At 42.3% G+C, this 19,609-nt stretch overlaps 1 protein-coding gene across 2 annotated transcripts in view; it reads left to right on the top strand.

Moving 5' to 3' along the window:
- CLEC16A (C-type lectin domain containing 16A) overlaps positions 1–19,609 on the top strand; it is a 1,483,716-nt gene that overhangs the window by 2,218 nt on the left and 1,461,889 nt on the right. For both annotated transcript variants that reach the window (XM_082262146.1, XM_082262145.1), the window contains exon 2: positions 10,760–10,888. In XM_082262146.1, the coding sequence (XP_082118272.1) occupies positions 10,760–10,888 (129 nt within the window). The remainder of the gene's footprint in view (positions 1–10,759; positions 10,889–19,609) is intronic.

Below are 19,609 nucleotides of genomic sequence, written 5' to 3'. Positions count from 1 at the left end.
CTGCTGCTCGAGAATGTGCTGGTCCTGTTTTTTTTTTTTTTTTTTTTTTTTATAGCTTCTTAACGCCTATACCACTAAAAGCTCCTAAAAGCCTATGTGTGCATGGACACTAGAGATGTTCCGGTTTTCGGTAATGCGATAAATCACGGTATTGAATAAGCACGGCATTGTTATCATGGGCAGTTTAAAATACCGTTTGTTTTTCATCGAATAAAAGTATCTAAATCAGGAGTTCCCAAACGCGAGCTGCATTTTAGTGGGTCGCCGGCGGGCCTCCCGCATTATTCCTGCGGCTCACTGACACCCGCAAGCACAGCCCCATATCCTAGCTGCACTTGTCAGCTGTCAGTGAACTCGTCAGCCAAGAACTGAGCGGTGCCACTGCTTCCATCCTGTAAAGTTCGGCTCCTCCTGTCACAGGCGGAGTCAGTAATATTGCGCTCCACCTATGACAGGAGGAGCCATGATGACGCGATTGGCTGAACAGCGCGCCACTGCACTCTGACACCTGCAGCTATCCTGTCAGTCGGATTCCCCTGCCTGGCATCAATCCTTCCACGCGCTGATGAGAGGTGGGGATGGATGTGACCAGCATGTGAAGAACACACGGGTAACCTAAGATGGGTCACCCTGTACCCTTTAACACCTCTACCTAGGTAGCCAAGCCACCTCCTGTTCATGCCATGCCTCCTTTTTCTTCATGCCCTGTCTCCTCCTTCATGCCATGGCCTCCTTCTTCATGCCATGTGGCATGGCATGAAGGAGGCATGGCATGATGCCCCTTTAATGACCAGGCCATCGGATCAGAGCAGAGCGCCAGGACCAGTCCCCACCAGGTAGGCCAGACACTGCTTGATGGCTTATTTTAGGCCTGGTTCACATGTATGTGGGTTGGCAACCCACATTTGCACAGGCATAGCATCCTATTTATTAGAATAGGCTGCTACACCTGCGTTTTTCGGCTGAAAAAAGGTGCATGAAGAACTTAAAAAATGCAGTGGCCGTGAAATCCATCCTGCTTTTGTGTTTCTAAATGCTTGGCCCACGTATATAAAAATGCAGAAAGCTTGCCAGTGCAGGAACTGCAGGTAATTCGCATGGTGCAAAAGCAAGATGGATTTCAAAGCCACTGCATTTAGTTTAAAATGCTAATAATAATAAACACAAATTTAAGCAGCGCTAGCACTCTAAATAATGACAAGATAAATAGCACAGTGTTCTCTTCAAAGGAAATAAATATGTGACACTCTAATATTGATATGTGGATGTTAAAAAAATCCTCATCATAAATGGTGTTATAAAATTAAATATCCGCTGTAATCCACCAATAATAAATAACAATCTAATGGTGATAAGAAATAAAGTGCTGAAAAATTGTGAAAAAGTCCATAAATAATTAGAACCAAGTGAAAATATATAGTCCTTATAGTGATCCAAAAATAAGGTGCTCCAGTGCTGGTAAACAATATAGTGCTCCAAAGTGAAAGGTGCCCTTCTCGGTCCCCCACTCACCAACTCGCCAATATTTGGAAGCCTTAGTAATATTGCACATAAGCCCTTGGCACCAGGATTCTTAAGGAAGGTTCTCCATAAGCCTTTCACTAGATATATATGGGTCCGCTTGCGCATCCACCATTGAAATAGAAGAAAAGGCCGTACATAGTGAAGTATGTATATATGGTTTTAATCAAGCTTCATAGCCAAAAACATGCCTGCTCTGGTGTACTAACTTAAAATGATGAGAGAGACTGTGATTTTTAAAACCCTTTTTAATGTTTGAAACGTGTTCTCTAATGCCCCATACACACCTGCAGATTATCTGCAGACATTTGTCTGCAGACTTACCTTTTCTATGTAGTGCAAGGGCCTGCCGTATTGCATACAAATTGAAAGTGTTTAGGTTTGACCTCATATTATATGGTTTTGGTAAGTCTGCAGACAAAAGTCTGCAGATAATCTGCACGTGTGTATGGGGCATTAGTCTTATTCTCAATTCCCTAGTGGTCCTTCCCACGTACTGTAACCCACAAAAATCATATACAAGTAATTACAGGATATCGGATGGTAGTGCCAATATACCAATCACGATATTAACTTCTAGTATATTTGTGTAGTTTCCGATAATGGTTTCAGAAGACATCCGGATATGACGATCGGTTTGCCTACCATATAAAAGGCTTGTGTAAACAGGAAATGATGTCTTTGAAAATGCCGGAACTTACGGCGAAACGTGTTGACGTATTTCCTGCCACGCACGGAGCGGCACGTCATGTGATTTTTGTGGGTTACAGTACGTGGGAAGGACCACTAGGGAATTGAGAATAAGACTTAGAGAACACGTTTCAAACATTAAAAAGGGTTTTAAAAATCACAGTCTCTCTCATCATTTTAAGTTAGTACACCAGAGCAGGCATGTTTTTGGCTATGAAGCTTGATTAAAACCATATATACATACTTCACTATGTACTGCCTTTTCTTCTATTTCAATGGTGGATGCGCAAGCGGACCCATATATATCTAGTGAAAGGCTTATGGAGAACCTTCCTTAAGAATCCTGATGCCAAGGGCTTATGTGCAATATTACTAAGGCTTCCAAATATTGGCAAGTTGGTGAGTGGGGGACCGAGAAGGGCACCTTTCACTTTGGAGCACTATATTGTTTACCAGCACTGGAGCACCTTATTTTTGGATCACTATAAGGACTATATATTTTCACTTGGTTCTAATTATTTATTTATGGACTTTTTCACAATTTTTCAGCACTTTATTTCTTATCACCATTAGATTGTTATTTATTATTGGTGGATTACAGCGGATATTTAATTTTATAACACTATTTATTATGAGGATTTTTTTGACATCCACATATCAATATTAGAGTGTCACATATTTATTTCCTTTGAAGAGAACACTGTGCTATTTATCTTGTCATTATTTAGAGTGCTAGCGCTGCTTAAATTTGTGTTTATTATTCTTTCTAAGTTTTTCTTAGTGTTGCAGCAGCTGCACCTTGTATTCACCTTTTTTTATATACACATTTGTACACTTGGAGTTTTCATCCATTTGGTGTTTTTATATATTTCTAATAGAACATCCATAAGCGCGGGTTATAAATTAGTTTCTCACATAGTTTAAAATGCTGCATGCACCTTTTTTCTGTGGAAAACGAGGGCATGGTAGGCAGCCCATTCGAATCATTCGGCTGCTATGCCTGTGCAAATGTGGGCCGCCAACCCGCATACATGTGAACCAGGCCTAAAGCAATAGTAAAGTAATTTATAAATAAAAACACTGGTCCTCCTGCAGGTTTAAGCACTTCTGGACTGCAAGGATTTACCCCCTTAATGTTCAATCTTTATTTCTCATATAATTGAATACCGTGATAATACCGCATACCGTGACAAAACCTTAATTAATCGCAGCATGGAAATCTGATACCGTCACATGCCTAATGGACACTTGAAATAACATAGGCATTTTTGAAGCTGTAAAATATAAAAAATCTGACGCTGCTAAAAGCAGCAGTAAAAACACCCTGTGTGCATTAGGCCTAAAGCAGTTTGCAATTGATAATATGGACAGCACACAGGGATGTTCACGTTCTCAAAACGTATTGCGTTGCTGCGCTTCAAAAATGTTGAAGCATTGCAACTCCTTCAATTCAAGTCTATGGTAATGCACCATAAATGCGCCAGCACACATTTGGAGTTCGGTTGTGATGTATTTATGGCACATTAGGCCTTCACAGCAGCACCTTTTGAAGCGTGTCTAACTTTTAGGGAGCATTTTTAATGTGAGGAACAACTCACGTTAACGCTACAGGCATGTTTGTTCAGCGTTAGTATTTTGAACAAGTGGGAAAAATTCTTTATAACAAACCAATTCTTTATTGCAAATCAGAAATGGCTTTGTCTGGGCTACTAGAAGCTGTCAGGTTGACATGCTTTGTCAACCTGTCAGGGGGGTCTCTTCTTTTGGTTAAAGCGTTTGTAAACTCGTTTTGTTTTATTTTTTATCTGGGCTCCTGAAGCTTTGTTCTAATTATTATATAGGATTTATATAGCGCCGACAGTTTACGCAGCGCTTTACAACTTGGGGGTAGACAGTACAAATACAATACACTTTAATACAGTAGGAATCAGAGGGCCCTGCTCGTTAGAGCTTACAATCTAAGAGTGCTATTAATTCTAATGTGCTAGTATGTCTAAAGAAGCCATCCGGCGCTGTGCTGTCAGTGTGGGATTGATATAAAAGGAATTCCGCGCAAATGGATGTAGATAAAATTAATTGTTGGCTGCAGCCTACCCCAAAAATATAGTATAAACTATATCTAGATAGTAGGGATTGGTAGGGTATATTGGCGCTGCCAGTACTTGTACTAAATGTGCGGGAGAACAGTGTGCCTTATATAAACTAGGCAAATATAAGTGGTGGAAGGTAATAATGTATGTTGGTACTGCCAGTGTTATAGATAAATGGGAGAGATAATGGTCCTTATAAACACCAAACAGTTCTGGTATTAAACCACAATTATGCCACAAACAGTACTTGGTAAACACTTGACACTGATAAATAATTGGTGCTCAATAAATAAGTTAAAAAATACATAAAATTGGTAAACTAAGAACAGTGCCTTAAAGCAATAAGTAAAGTGCAAATGGTTCCTATAATAAAAGGTGGGTCTTAAATAAGTAGAAAATTAAAGTGACTGGTGTAATAAATAATACAAACACTAGGTGGCAGTGCTAGTGATAAATAGCAAAATATAGTTATCCAGGTGAAAATATTGATAAATATAGAAGTGATAAATAGTGCTAAGTGATATATTTCAATCACTAAAAATTAATATATATATATATATATATATATATATATATATATATATATATATATATATATATATATATATATATATATATATATATATCTCTGAGAATTCCCCGGTGTAGTATAATTATGGATATCCAAGTGAAAAATAATAAGAAGTGTATATAATATATATATATATAGTGGATTGTGCCAAGTGGAATAAACAAGTATTTGGAATCTCTAAAAAATTCCTATAGGGATTCCCAGTGTTAGTATAAATAATGTCTAGTGAAATAAATAAATAAATGAAACTTTAAAAACAAAAAATAAATAGTCCGTAGTAAATATCTGGTGAAAAAAGTCCACAAAATATGATCAGTATAATGATCCTCAGAACGTGCAGCAATAGTGTGAAACAAAGTGCCGAAAAATTTATTGGATGGAAGGAGTGAGTCCCAGTGGTGGATTTAGGATGTGGGTGCCGGGTGAGGAAATTCCGTGCTCCCCTCTCAATATAGCCCGCACTCACCAGAGAGCGGCACCCCTACAGGGGTAACCAGCATTGGATTATTGGGGTAAACCCTCGATGGATCTCGGTGAAGCTCTCCAATCCTCCTGGGGTTAATCTCACTTCCTCCCTCCAGTAATATAGGTAAGCAAGCGGTATGCAATATAGGGTATCAAAAAAGGCAGCTCTCCAAAGTGTTGGAAACGGTATCCGATGGTATATAAATAGAAAACACTGCCCAGTGGGGAGTCTGTGCGCTGATCCCTGCTCAGCTGGCGGATGACAGGTCAGTGTGGGATTGCCTCCATCTTCTTCTGGTCTTCTTTCTGGGTTCACTCTGTTTGCCTGTTTTGACGTCATCCCCAGGCATGGCAGCAGAACAGCAGGGTTTGACAAATTTGCTTTGAATCTAGGAGCCAGCTAAAAGTTAGGAACCTTTTTTTTTTTTTTTTTTCTTTTCTTTTTTTTATCTCATGCCAAAATGAACCACGAAACGGACATGCAGCCCACCCCTCTGTACCGTAGATGGTGAGGCAGTAGTGCACAGTACAGAGGTCACTGCTAATAGGGCACTGGGCAAAGATCTGTCTCACATTCCTCCACACAGCCTGAACACAGGCACTAATATCTCCTGCTCACCACATAGCACACACTGGAGCTGAAAGTGGAAGTAAACCCTCCTATAGTTTTCAGCCAAGGAAGCTGCCATCTTGGCCTCTGATTAATCTACAACTGCCATGATGCTGCACATATGATCTGTTATGACACCAGCCATTGAATGGTTTGACAGTTTGGTTGAGAGCACAACCAATGTTACAGCTAGCATTTTCGGCATGCCGGGACAGCACAGCATATAGCTGGCTATTGTGTTTAGGTCTTACTTGTGAAAATCCATGGTCAGAACTCAGAACAGCAGCTCAGTTGCATTAGCCTGCTCTGCACTATGCACATCGTAGCTGTGTGTAATGGAATTGGATGGGGAGAAAGAGCTCTTAGTGCTTTGCTCAAGCTGTGTACCGTGCAGGGATGGGAGACCTCCAGAACAGTATTAGGCATGGTGGAGGGCTTTTGGGGGGTGCAGCTGGGCTCTGGGGGGGGAGCCCAACTCGCTGTGGCAGCTCCCTAGATCAGGCCACGATCTTACCACTACTGCTGCTTGTGTGGGTGGGATATATACTGCTCCGATCCCCACTGTCGTCCTCTCCTATTCATCCCATGTGAATTGAGCAGTATTCATCCCGCTCTCACAAGCAACAAATGCTCTGTCTTGGGGGGGGGGGGGGCGGTTTCCTGAACCCCTGTGAAGTGGAATGGGCTGACAAAAGCCCAGGATGCAACCTGGCACCTTGGATTTGTCGAGCCCTAGGGTACAGTAATGTAACAGGCAAGAGGGTCTCTTCTGCCATAAAAACCCTGGGCCCAGTGCTGAGCAGCTTCCCCTCTGCACACTGTCAACAGGCAGTCGCTTGTTTGGTACTGCTTGCATTCATAGAAAGCCTTGTTGTTTTTTTTGTGTGAATGCAGAGCATTCTCTGATTGGACAAGGTGGATATTTTGACATCACTGTCCCACCTCAGCGTTGTAGAAGAGATCTCCTTAGTCTGATGAGCATAAAAAGCTATGTGTATGTGAACTATGCTTTCTCCCTTTATCTTCCAGGACAGCTTACTTGGAGAGATGATTGGCTCTGTTCTCTACAGCAAACACAAATCAGAAAGTGTAAAAAGCCCCTCCCCTCCTTTGTACCTCAGTTGTTTTGTTTTTCCAGACCCTCCAGGAGTACACACTGCAATGTTTGCTTTGTTACTATGATCTGGTGGATGTGATTTTTGGACCCCCTATCTGGTGCTCAGATTAGGTGTTCCTATGCTCTGTGTATTTATACCGGAAGGTTCCCCCCTTTTGTTTGGTACTTGCCTTCCTTAGTTTTGAAGCTAATTACAACAGCTCAGCTGGCAGCCTTGGCCTCTGGAGGTGCTTCTGTCATGGTGCTACCAGGGTTTTTAGGAGGATGGTAGTGGCTGTCTCTTCAGAGCAGCTTTCCTGGGACTCTTACTGTTTGCCGGCTTCCTCTGTTTTCCAGGTGTACCAAGATGGTGTCAAATTACGCATTTCTGGTTGCGCAGCAAGATGGCGCCAAAACCGGAAGTGACATGTAGGCGCTCCGTACACAATGATTTATTTCCCGGAGTGAGGTACTATTTACAGCTTGCTTCAGACTGGGTGACTTCTGCATTTGACTGCGGGTTGTGGTCTGGCTTTTCCCTATCTGTTCTCGGTGGTGGTGAAGAACCTCTGGCGGCAGCTAATTTGGCAGCCTGGGGAAAGAAAGTACTGGACACTATGGACCCCAACAGCAACACAGGAGAGGATGAAGCTCCTGTTTTAGCAGAGCCGGCATCTGCCTCTACCTGCAATCCTGCTCCCATGGTATGTTTTGTTGTTCTTTTCCAGCTTGACAAGCCCCCTAAGAAAAGATGTAGGAATTGCAGGAACAAACTTATGGGTGACAGATGTATATCCCTTGGGGGGGGGGGGGGGCAGTATCTGAGTCATCTGCATGCTAAAAGTAGTTAATGTCCTCCATGAATAGGATGATGTCGTTTTTTCAGTATTTTAGTTCTAAATTTGCTGGTTTAGGTCCTCCTTCCTCTAGCTCTGTCACAGTTAATAAGGAACCCTCTGTCTTAGCTAGGTCACTTCCCCCTTTAGAATTAGAGACTATAGCAGGCAGGCTCTGACTTGGAAGAGGGTGACAATTCAACTTCAGGGTCTGAAGGAGGTTCCTCCTCAGAGACTGAGGTAGCTGGTAGCTCTGCTAGGTACTTCGATTAACTTTTGAAGGCTATCTACACTTCTAAGCAGATTGAAGAATTGGTTAAGACCTCTTCAGCTCAGGACAGACTGTATAGAGGCTTACAGGTGCATAAACATAGAACCATTCTGGTCCATTAAAGGTAAAGAAGACAAATTGTCTTTATTTTTCAAAACTTTAAATGTACAAAATATTGCCCCATATCTGCCGATACCGATAAGTTGTGACTAAAATATCGGTATCGGCCCTGAAAAAACCATATCGGTCTATCCCTAGTTGCAACCCTGTCAGTTTTCTCAGATAATAGATTAGCGGAGAACACTTTTTAATCAGAAGGTTTCTCTTGGCAAGGATCGGGTCCACACCAAGATTGAAAAGTCCCAAAGGCCTACTTTTTTGATCAATCTCAGGGGTTCTATTCTCACGTTTTCCTTGCCTTCCCGCGAGTTTTGCATGATGATCAATTTAAGTCTACTGAGCAAAGCTGAACTTGGGTCACCTCCCTCTCCTTGGACAGCCTCGTCTGGAGTCTGGACTAGTCTCGCGGGAGTATATCACAGCCATACACCCACCCACAGCAGCCCCGTGCCAGCCACCCACATCCACAGGCCCTGTATCAGCCATCCGCCCACAGGCCCTGTATCAGCCATCCGCCCACAGGCCCTGTATCAGCCATCCGCCCACAGGCCCTGTATCAGCCATCCGCCCACAGGCCCTGTATCAGCCATCCGCCCACAGGCCCTGTATCAGCCATCCGCCCACAGGCCCTGTATCAGCCATCCGCCCACAGGCCCTGTATCAGCCATCCGCCCACAGGCCCTGTATCAGCCATCCGCCCACAGGCCCTGTATCAGCCATCCGCCCACAGGCCCTGTATCAGCCATCCGCCCACAGGCCCTGTATCAGCCATCCGCCCACAGGCCCTGTATCAGCCATCCGCCCACAGGCCCTGTATCAGCCATCCGCCCACAGGCCCTGTATCAGCCATCCGCCCACAGGCCCTGTATCAGCCATCCGCCCACAGGCACTGTACCAGTCGCCCACATCCCTGTGCCAGCCGCCCACAGACAGGGTGCCAGACAGCCAGCCGCCCACAGACAGGGTGCCAGACAGCCATCCTCCCACAGGCCCTCTGCCAGCCACCCACCACAGGGTGCCAGCCAGCCACCCACCACAGGGTGCCAGCCAGCCACCCACCACAGGGTGCCAGCCAGCCACCCACCACAGGGTGCCAGCCACCCACCCACCACAAGGTGCAACAAGCCAGCCATTAAGCATTAAACAAAATTAACATATTCAGTACCAGATTTGTGTCAAAAATTGTCTTTATTTTTCAAAACTTTAAATGTACAAAATATCGGCCCTGAAAAAAACATATCGGTCTATCCCTAGTTGCAACCCTGTCAGTTTTCTTAGATATTAGATTAGCGGAGAACACTTTTTAATCAGGTTTCTCTTGGTAAGGATCAGGTCCACACCAAGATTGATCAAAAAAGTGGGCCCTTGGGACTTGTCTCTAGTGCCCAATTCTCTTACCGGGGAACCTTTTGAGCCCCTGGGGGAGTGTACTTTAAAATGGCTTGCATTTGAAATCCCCCTTCTCGTGGCTGTCACTTAGGCAAAAGGATTTCTGACCTGGAATCTCTCTCTTGCTAAGACCCCTTTTAATAGGCCTGGAAGATATTTATTATTAAGCCAGATCCTCTGTACCCACTTAAGGTCTCTTCTTTTTATAGTTCACAGGAGGTGATTTTACCTAGTTTTTGTAGCTCCCTTAAGAATGTGAAAGAAGTTTAGCTTTCTTGATGTTGGATATTTACTTCATTATTTAAAGGTTACTAGGGAATTCAAGAATTCCGCTTCGCTTTTGATTTTGTTTGATGATCCCAAAAAGGGGTGCTAAAGTATCCGTAAGTTCCATCGCTAGATTGATTAGAGAAATGATCCTCTGCACTTTATAGTTTTTTTTGGTCAGGCCTCTCCTAAAAGGATCAGAGTTCACTTTACTAGGTCCTTAGCCGCTTCATGGGCAAAAAGCTCAGGAGCATCATGGGAAGAGATTGCTAAAGCAGCCATTTGGTCTTCGCATGCCTTCATCGAGCACTATGGAGTTCAGATGCTCTCCAGCCAGGACCTCTCCTTCGTAAGGAAAGTTCTACAGGCTGTAGTCCCTCCCTAAGGTATGGAATCTTGCTTATCCCCTCCAAGTAAGCTGTCCTGGAAGATGGAGGAAAACTCCTGTTAGACTTACCGGTAATGGTCTTTCCATGAATCTTCCAGGACAGCGCCCATATTCCCACCCTTTTTATGATGTTTTTTTTTATACAGCTTGGTGGGGTGATGTACACGTTCTAGATGCCTTTGTTTTTTTTGGGCGTGATTTCTTCCCGTGTGCAGGTTGGTGGAGGTTTTCTCTATCTTCTGAACAACTGAGGCACAAGGGCAGGGAGGGGCCTTTTAAACTTCTTCTGATTTGTGTTTCTTGTAGAAGGTGGAGCAAATCCTCTCTGTTAGCTGTCCTGGAAGATTCATGGAAATACTGTTACTGGTAAGTCTAACAGGGGTCTTCATAGTCCTCTGTTGGGTGTGTTTCAAAATTTCCCAACTTTCCTTTTTTTGCTTTCTAGATACATGTACCATGTGTTAACGAAGAACACCACTGTCACTGATCAGAATCGCAATTTATTAGTGGAGACGATTCGTTCCATCACTGAGATTCTCATCTGGGGGGATCAAAATGACAGCTCTGTTTTTGAGTAAGTGGTATTTAAGGCTTACTGGTTTAAAACAAATACTATTCATAGTACTTTGACATTTACTTTAGGAATAACATGTAGAGGTATAATAAATGTAAAGTTAACATAATCAATGTTGTAAACTGCATTTCCTAGGGACTCTATTTTAGCAATTTAAATGCATTTAAATTTAGATAGTGACTGGAAATTGTGAACCCGTTTATAATGAAATTTGGGATGAAATTCTGCATTCCTGAAACTTTTTATGATATAAATGTTCAACACAGTGTACAAGGTGCATTGGTTTGGGAAATATAACCTATACAATTTTCAGCAGTTTGGGGTACGTAGCATATGTTGTGTACAGCATGTTGTACGGATTGCAGCGTTTCAGAGTTTGTAATATACAGCAAGCTGTACAAAGTGGTCTGGATTATATGTAATAATATGAATTACAGAATCAAATAGGTCAGGGAAAGTTTTTAATGTAGGGCAGTCCCCTAAATAAAAACCCTTTTTATATTTGGTGATCAGTGTATATTCCTCCTGTTGAAGACAAATTTGATTTCGATATAACACTTACCCTAGAAGAAAAGATTAAAGTTGCAGTTAGAGAAAACGACATCGACACAATAGTGCCGTTCAGCAGTTTGAGTTAATTATTGTTAGATTTTAGGCCTATTTATTTCCATATTTGGTATTGTCTGTATGAAAGTGAGCTGGAAAAAAATGTTGAAGGGGGTCACATGTGCCGTATGTGTAAGAGATGAGTCCTGGAGGGTATGACAGGATTTGGTATGAGCCGGAGAGCATGGCAGGGGTGAGTAAAGACAGGAGAGCAGCTGTTGAGTGTATGGCAATGGACAACATTTGCAATAGAGCACTGTGAAGGGAATGACAGTGGGCAATGTGTGTAGCATAAGAGTTGAGAAGGTATGAGAGTGTGCAGTATGTGCAGAAGAATGCCAAAATGTATGCAGAGGGCAGTATATGCCGAAGTGGAGTGTTAGTTTAATGTGTATGAATGTATGGTAGGGGACATAAACTCTGGTAAAGGAATGTTCCAGGATGTTGTAATGTGTGTGCTGGGGACCTGTCAGCATGGCAGGACAGAAAGATGTTGGTCTGAGAAAAGGCACATATACTTTTCTTTTGCATTTATTTTTGGTGGCCTATTTCTCCAGCAGTTAAAGTGATTATAAAGTCTGAAGGTTTTTTTTTTAAAAACCTTCAGTGTGCAGCTACCCTCGCAACTCTGGACAGGACTGTGAATCACCTGCTGTGATAATCTTGTTGGAGCTGTGTGTGTATGAATTCAGAATTTATAGAAGACATTGGCAGAAAATCAGCTTTTCATAAGTCTAGCACAGGTTGCGATAAAGGATAAGTGTGCTAGCTTTGAAGCAACACTGCCATTTAAATCTAACAAAAAGTCATATTGTGTTGCATTAGCTTTTATACAGATAACTGAAAAATATAGACCTTACATAAACAGTTTTATACATTTCTCTTACATTACTATGTAGTGCATAAACTACAGTAAATTGTAAAGGTACAGGTACACATTGATGTCACCTGTCAAAGAATCATCTTCTGAAATTTAAAGCAAATAAAAATATTGGCAACAAATTCCGAAATTCATAGTCGTGTAGCTCTGTTCGAAAAAAGTGTACCCTAGGCTCTCAGTAAAAACTGATTCTGTGTCCTATAATCATTGTTTTAGGGAATATGCTTATAATAAAGTCCTCAAGTTACATAGTAGGTATTGAAATAAGAGAATATATGTAAATACAAGCAATATGTAGATACAAAAAATTCTAGTAGCGCAAAAAAGAATGATAAGCTCACTCCCCAATCACATTCACTGAAAACTTGTAAAAACTGTAGACATAAATATAAAAATATATATATAAAAAATAGTCCCAGCATGAATCAGTCCACCAAAGCAGCGTTGAAAAACATATGACAAATAGCGATATTCACACTGATGTATCCCTTGAAAGATCCTAATCGGTGCAGAAATAAAGGATCACCTTGACCACCACCACTGTGCTCTGAAGGGGGGAAGGTAATGCACACTCACCGACTTCACTGGCCCAGTGATTCTCACCACTGAGCAAACAAGCCACAATACAGCCACTACCACTCGGGCTTCCGGATTGGGACCAATCAGACCAATGACAGGCTCTGCTGCATCCACTTGGGGTTCCGGGATGGGGCCGATAATGGGCTCAATCAAGTAAATGGACATGCAAGGGAAGGAAGGAATAGAGCTCCACTAGTGTGATAACGTATAATACTGGCTTTATTCCAAAATACACAATACATCACACTCACATGACATCAGTTGAATATTCGCATGACCGGAGGTGTATACCCATCGGGACCCGTATCCTGACTCCACGCCGCGGATCGCGCCTTCCGGGTGCTCACTCTCCTCGTACACTCTGACTTGGTTACGCCGCCTGGCCACGCCCCGACGCGTTTCGTACTTCCGACTTCCTCACGGGGGCGTGGCCACGGCGGTAAGGCAGCAAACTAAATACCTACGACTCTCCGCCCATCCGGGCGGGGCCGTGGTGTACGCAATTTGTCAATGGCTGAGCACTTCCTGTTCCGGACGGACACCAATAGACGCGGTTGCCTAGCAACCACGACTCCCGTGAATCTTGGTCAAATCTTTCTCATGCCCGCTCCCAGTACCATATTAAGAGACTACAATGTGCCTCGTAAAGCTATAAAGCTAAAAATCATGGTACCACGGGTAATGAGGCGTCTCACTATGAACAGGAGAAATGCATACCGCCATAGATTGTGCTGCATTCAATAATTCCTAATTGTGCCATATAGTGAATCATAATAAATGCACACATCATTAAGCAATAATATTAGCACCACTGTTGTCATTGTACCTCAATCCAACAAGAAATACTAATAAAATTAAAATAAAATAGAATAAAAATACACCTCAAAAGGTGATCAATATAATATATACTAATACATCATATATCACATGTAAAATATATACTACAGTGAATACAGTAGAACCGAGATCATCAAAACAGTACAGAAATAACTCAGAAAACCTTTCAAAATTATTTAAAAATATATTAAAAATATTATTAAAAATAATTTTAAAATATATATAAACCAAAAAATAACTAAAAAATAACTACTTAATAAAATTAGTTAAGAATCACTTATAAAGCAATTTAAGTCCAATTCGATGTTTAGGCCAATCGGGCTGAGAGATTGAGTCATATATATCCATTTAGTTTCACACTTGGATAGCTCTCTCACCCAATTGGCCCCCCTCCAGGATGGCGTGACACGTTCTATGCCCCAGAACTGTAGGCAACTAGGGTCACGTTGGTGGTGTGACCGAAAATGAGCCGGCACACTGTGTTCTTTTTTGCCTTTAATGATGTTAGAAATATGCTCACCAACCCAACCAATATTTTTATATTTATGTCTACAGTTTTTACAAGTTTTCAGTGAATGTGATTGGGGAGTGAGCTTATCATTCTTTTTTGCGCTACTAGAATTTTTTGTATCTACATATTGCTTGTATTTACATATATTCTCTTATTTCATGTTATTTTATCAAGTAGCAGCATTTGTTATCACACTATATTAGAGGTAGGTATCCTCTCTAAGCGCTTGGTTGCTTGCAAACTAGTGTTGGTTCCGGGTTGTGTGTAAGCTATCTATATACATTTTTTCTTACCCAGCTGCTATGGACGCTATAAAGTTCTTGGGGTCCAGACAATTGGATCTTAAGAATATTTTTAGTGCCAATCAGGTGGCAACACCTGACGAGGATATTTCATCTACCCTGAAAACTCTAGCTTTCACATTAGAAAAGCAAGTGAGAACCTGGTGGGACATCAATACCATCGAATTTTACCTCTCGGAGGGTTTGATCAGTAGGGGTCTAAGATGGGATGTTGCCCCCCAGGATGGTCTCACGGATGAAGAGTCCATTAAAGAGTGGTACTCTTTTTTTCACCAAGCAGGTATAGGTTTACAAACCCTAATCCTTAAAAGGAAAAAAAGAAAAATGGAGATTATTAATAACCAAATTATAGAATTACAGAAAAAAATAGAGAAAGTTCAGGAAACAACAGAGATTAAAGAGTTTAACGAGAGAACTAAGTCCAAATTAGATAAGGTTGACAAGGAAACACAACAGAAAAAAGTCAAAAAATTTAACAGGGATTTAAAAGATTTTAAATCCAACCAGGTATACTGCTGGCAAGCTGATTTAAATGTTGCAGGAAGTACTAAGTCTACTCCTCCGGTTCCTATGAGAGAGCCGTCTGTGGGTCCCTCTGTTAACCCTTCACGGTCGGAGGAACCTAGAACCCCTACTACGAATGGTAGAACTTGGCCACAAACGGGAACTCCCCTTGGTGTACAACGTTGGACAGGTCCCCCTATTAGGGGACAAAATAAGGAGAGAGGGAGAAGCCGTAGTAATAGGGGCAACACTAGAGGTAACTTCCATGGTAACCAAGTTAACACCTACAATCACTACCAACCACTAAGTGGGTTGGGTGATAATGCAGGAGAAACCCCACGGAACCAACCTTTTTTAGGGAGGGGCAGGGGGAGGGGGAGAGGTCGACGTCGGCCTCAAACCCGAGGTTACCAGGGAGAATACCGTGGAAACATCAATCAAAATCAAAACACAAACCCCAACGAGGAGTTAGAGCAGGAAGACGGATCCAGCTCAAGAAAAAGAAGACGGGAATGATAGGTCAGGGGATTTATAATATCAGCTCAGTTAGTTTATCTGATAAGGAGTTATATATTCTCGACCAAGGCCTCAAGTGTGCTCCAAGACGTACCATCAATAAATTTAATACGTACATTGATACCCATAAGTTTATACGCAAAGTAAACATCAAAAAATACCTTATCAATAATCCCATTACATCTGTAAGCAATACCAATGCCACTGGTATGGTTAATAGTGGTTTGCGGAACAAATCAATTTGGAATCCCCCAGTAAGGAACAACCAATCAGTGGAGGTGTTCAGAAATTTGGTACTGAGGGATCTCCAAACAATGCCTATTGACCATTCAGTGAAAAGAAGGAGTATGCACATACAGGAAGGCCTCGACGCCCTTGAAGAACGGAAGGATATCATTATCCGACCGGCAGACAAGGGAGGAGGAGTAGTCATAATGGACCAGGGGATGTACCATAATCAACTACGGGAGATGCTGGCGGACAGGACAACATATAAGTTATTGCCTAAGGATCCGACAGGGGATTTTGTAACGGATCTGAAAACCTTGGTGCAGCAAGGCTACACTAAGCATGTTTTAACCAAGAAGGAGAAAAACTTTTTGACACCTAGTGCCTGCCGCATACCCATAGTGTACACACTCCCAAAGGTCCACAAAGACACTGAGTGCCCACCGCCACGTCCAATAGTAAACGGTATTGGGTCAGTATGTGCAAGATTGGGTCAATACTTGGATACCTTTCTACAGCCTAGTGTGAGGAGCACTAAGGCTTTTTTGAAGGATACCAAGGACTTGCTCATGTCTTTGGATGATGTGGTCTTGGGGGACGACTCGTCCGCCTTTCTAGTGACGGCGGACGTGTCGTCCCTCTATACCATCATCCAACATGATGATGCCCTATTAGCATTGAACTGGGCTTTGAGCAAGCGTGATGACCTGCCATTTGACCAAAAGGTATTTATCCGTAATGCCCTAGACTTTTGTCTGGGGCATAACTACTTTTGGTATCAGCAAAATTTCTATAGCCAGAAGAGGGGCGTGGCTATGGGAGCGAAGTTTGCTCCCAGCCTCGCCAACCTCTTTATGGCAGAATGGGAAGATAAGTACATCTTTAGTAGAGAGAGGCCGTCCCTTCTCTACTATAGGAGATTTATTGATGATATTATATTTATCTGGAACGATACGGAGGAGTCTTTGATCGAGTTCATGAGTCATCTGAACAACAACCCCAATAACATCCAATTGGATTTCCATTGGAGCCAATCTGAAATCCATTTCTTGGATGTGAATATTAAAAAAGTATTAGGGAAGCTAACTACAACTGTCTTTTTTAAAACTACTGACAGAAATAGCTATCTATCAATTCAGAGTGGCCACCATCCAAACTGGCTACGCAACATCCCACGCGGGCAATTCATGCGGGTGAGACGCAATTGCACGCGTGATGAGGACTTTGTATCTCAGGCAGGTGTACTGAAGGATAGATTTGTCCAAAAAGGTTATAAAGAAGAGATTTTGGATAGGGAGATAAAGAATATTCTAGAGATCCCCAGGTCCACATGCCTGCAGAATAGTACAGGGTCCCGGGGTGAGTCGGATGACAGGCAATGGAGCTTCTTATCCGATTACTCCGAGGATTACAAAAAAGTAGAGGCCATATTTAAATCACATTGGCACATTCTGCGTATGGACACCACATTGGGCCCTGTTCTGCCGGAGGTCCCTAATTTTATATATCGGAAAGCCCCGAATTTCGGGGATAGGGTTGTAAAAAAGGTGCTTGATGCACCAAATACCTCCTTTTTCCCAGGTCGGCGAGGGTTCCATATGTGTGGGAGGTGCAGGACGTGTTCCTTCACTACCATGAACCTAAGAAGACGGGATTCCTTCTATGTGCAGGCCATTGATAAGGAGTTTGATGTTAAACATCTAATCACATGCGATACCACTCATGTGGTTTACGCATTAATGTGTCCTTGCAAACTGATATATATAGGCCGCACAAAACGCACCCTGAGTATAAGGGTTGGTGAGCATATTTCTAACATCATTAAAGGCAAAAAAGAACACAGTGTGCCGGCTCATTTTCGGTCACACCACCAACGTGACCCTAGTTGCCTACAGTTCTGGGGCATAGAACGTGTCACGCCATCCTGGAGGGGGGCCAATTGGGTGAGAGAGCTATCCAAGTGTGAAACTAAATGGATATATATGACTCAATCTCTCAGCCCGATTGGCCTAAACATCGAATTGGACTTAAATTGCTTTATAAGTGATTCTTAACTAATTTTATTAAGTAGTTATTTTTTAGTTATTTTTTGGTTTATATATATTTTAAAATTATTTTTAATAATATTTTTAATATATTTTTAAATAATTTTGAAAGGTTTTCTGAGTTATTTCTGTACTGTTTTGATGATCTCGGTTCTACTGTATTCACTGTAGTATATATTTTACATGTGATATATGATGTATTAGTATATATTATATTGATCACCTTTTGAGGTGTATTTTTATTCTATTTTATTTTAATTTTATTAGTATTTCTTGTTGGATTGAGGTACAATGACAACAGTGGTGCTAATATTATTGCTTAATGATGTGTGCATTTATTATGATTCACTATATGGCACAATTAGGAATTATTGAATGCAGCACAATCTATGGCGGTATGCATTTCTCCTGTTCATAGTGAGACGCCTCATTACCCGTGGTACCATGATTTTTAGCTTTATAGCTTTACGAGGCACATTGTAGTCTCTTAATATGGTACTGGGAGCGGGCATGAGAAAGATTTGACCAAGATTCACGGGAGTCGTGGTTGCTAGGCAACCGCGTCTATTGGTGTCCGTCCGGAACAGGAAGTGCTCAGCCATTGACAAATTGCGTACACCACGGCCCTGCCCGGATGGGCGGAGAGTCGTAGGTATTTAGTTTGCTGCCTTACCGCCGTGGCCACGCCCCCGTGAGGAAGTCGGAAGTACGAAACGCGTCGGGGCGTGGCCAGGCGGCGTAACCAAGTCAGAGTGTACGAGGAGAGTGAGCACCCGGAAGGCGCGATCCGCGGCGTGGAGTCAGGATACGGGTCCCGATGGGTATACACCTCCGGTCATGCGAATATTCAACTGATGTCATGTGAGTGTGATGTATTGTGTATTTTGGAATAAAGCCAGTATTATACGTTATCACACTAGTGGAGCTCTATTCCTTCCTTCCCTTGCATGTCCATTTACTTGATTGAGCCCATTATCGGCCCCATCCCGGAACCCCAAGTGGATGCAGCAGAGCCTGTCATTGGTCTGATTGGTCCCAATCCGGAAGCCCGAGTGGTAGTGGCTGTATTGTGGCTTGTTTGCTCAGTGGTGAGAATCACTGGGCCAGTGAAGTCGGTGAGTGTGCATTACCTTCCCCCCTTCAGAGCACAGTGGTGGTGGTCAAGGTGATCCTTTATTTCTGCACCGATTAGGATCTTTCAAGGGATACATCAGTGTGAATATCGCTATTTGTCATATGTTTTTCAACGCTGCTTTGGTGGACTGATTCATGCTGGGACTATTTTTTATATATATATTTTTATATTTATGTCTACAGTTTTTACAAGTTTTCAGTGAATGTGATTGGGGAGTGAGCTTATCATTCTTTTTTGCGCTACTAGAATTTTTTGTATCTACATATTGCTTGTATTTACATATATTCTCTTATTTCATGTTATTTTATCAAGTAGCAGCATTTGTTATCGCACTATATTAGAGGTAGGTATCCTCTCTAAGCGCTTGGTTGCTTGCAAACTAGTGTTGGTTCCGGGTTGTGTGTAAGCTATCTATATACATAGTAGGTATTGTTGAATAATGACAATAGTCCATACAGTTCCACTTGTGTAGGTGTACGTGTGTCAGTGTCAATAATCATTTTCCCATATCCCTGTATGTTTTACCCTTTATCCACTTGCCGACCGTGTAACATACATTAACTGCGGGAGGTCAGCCG

The sequence above is a fragment of the Pelophylax lessonae genome (genome assembly GCF_965119305.1).
Source record: "Pelophylax lessonae genome assembly, chromosome: 6".
Taxonomy (NCBI): domain Eukaryota; kingdom Metazoa; phylum Chordata; class Amphibia; order Anura; family Ranidae; genus Pelophylax; species Pelophylax lessonae.
This window is presented reverse-complemented; position numbering and strand designations above follow the sequence as displayed.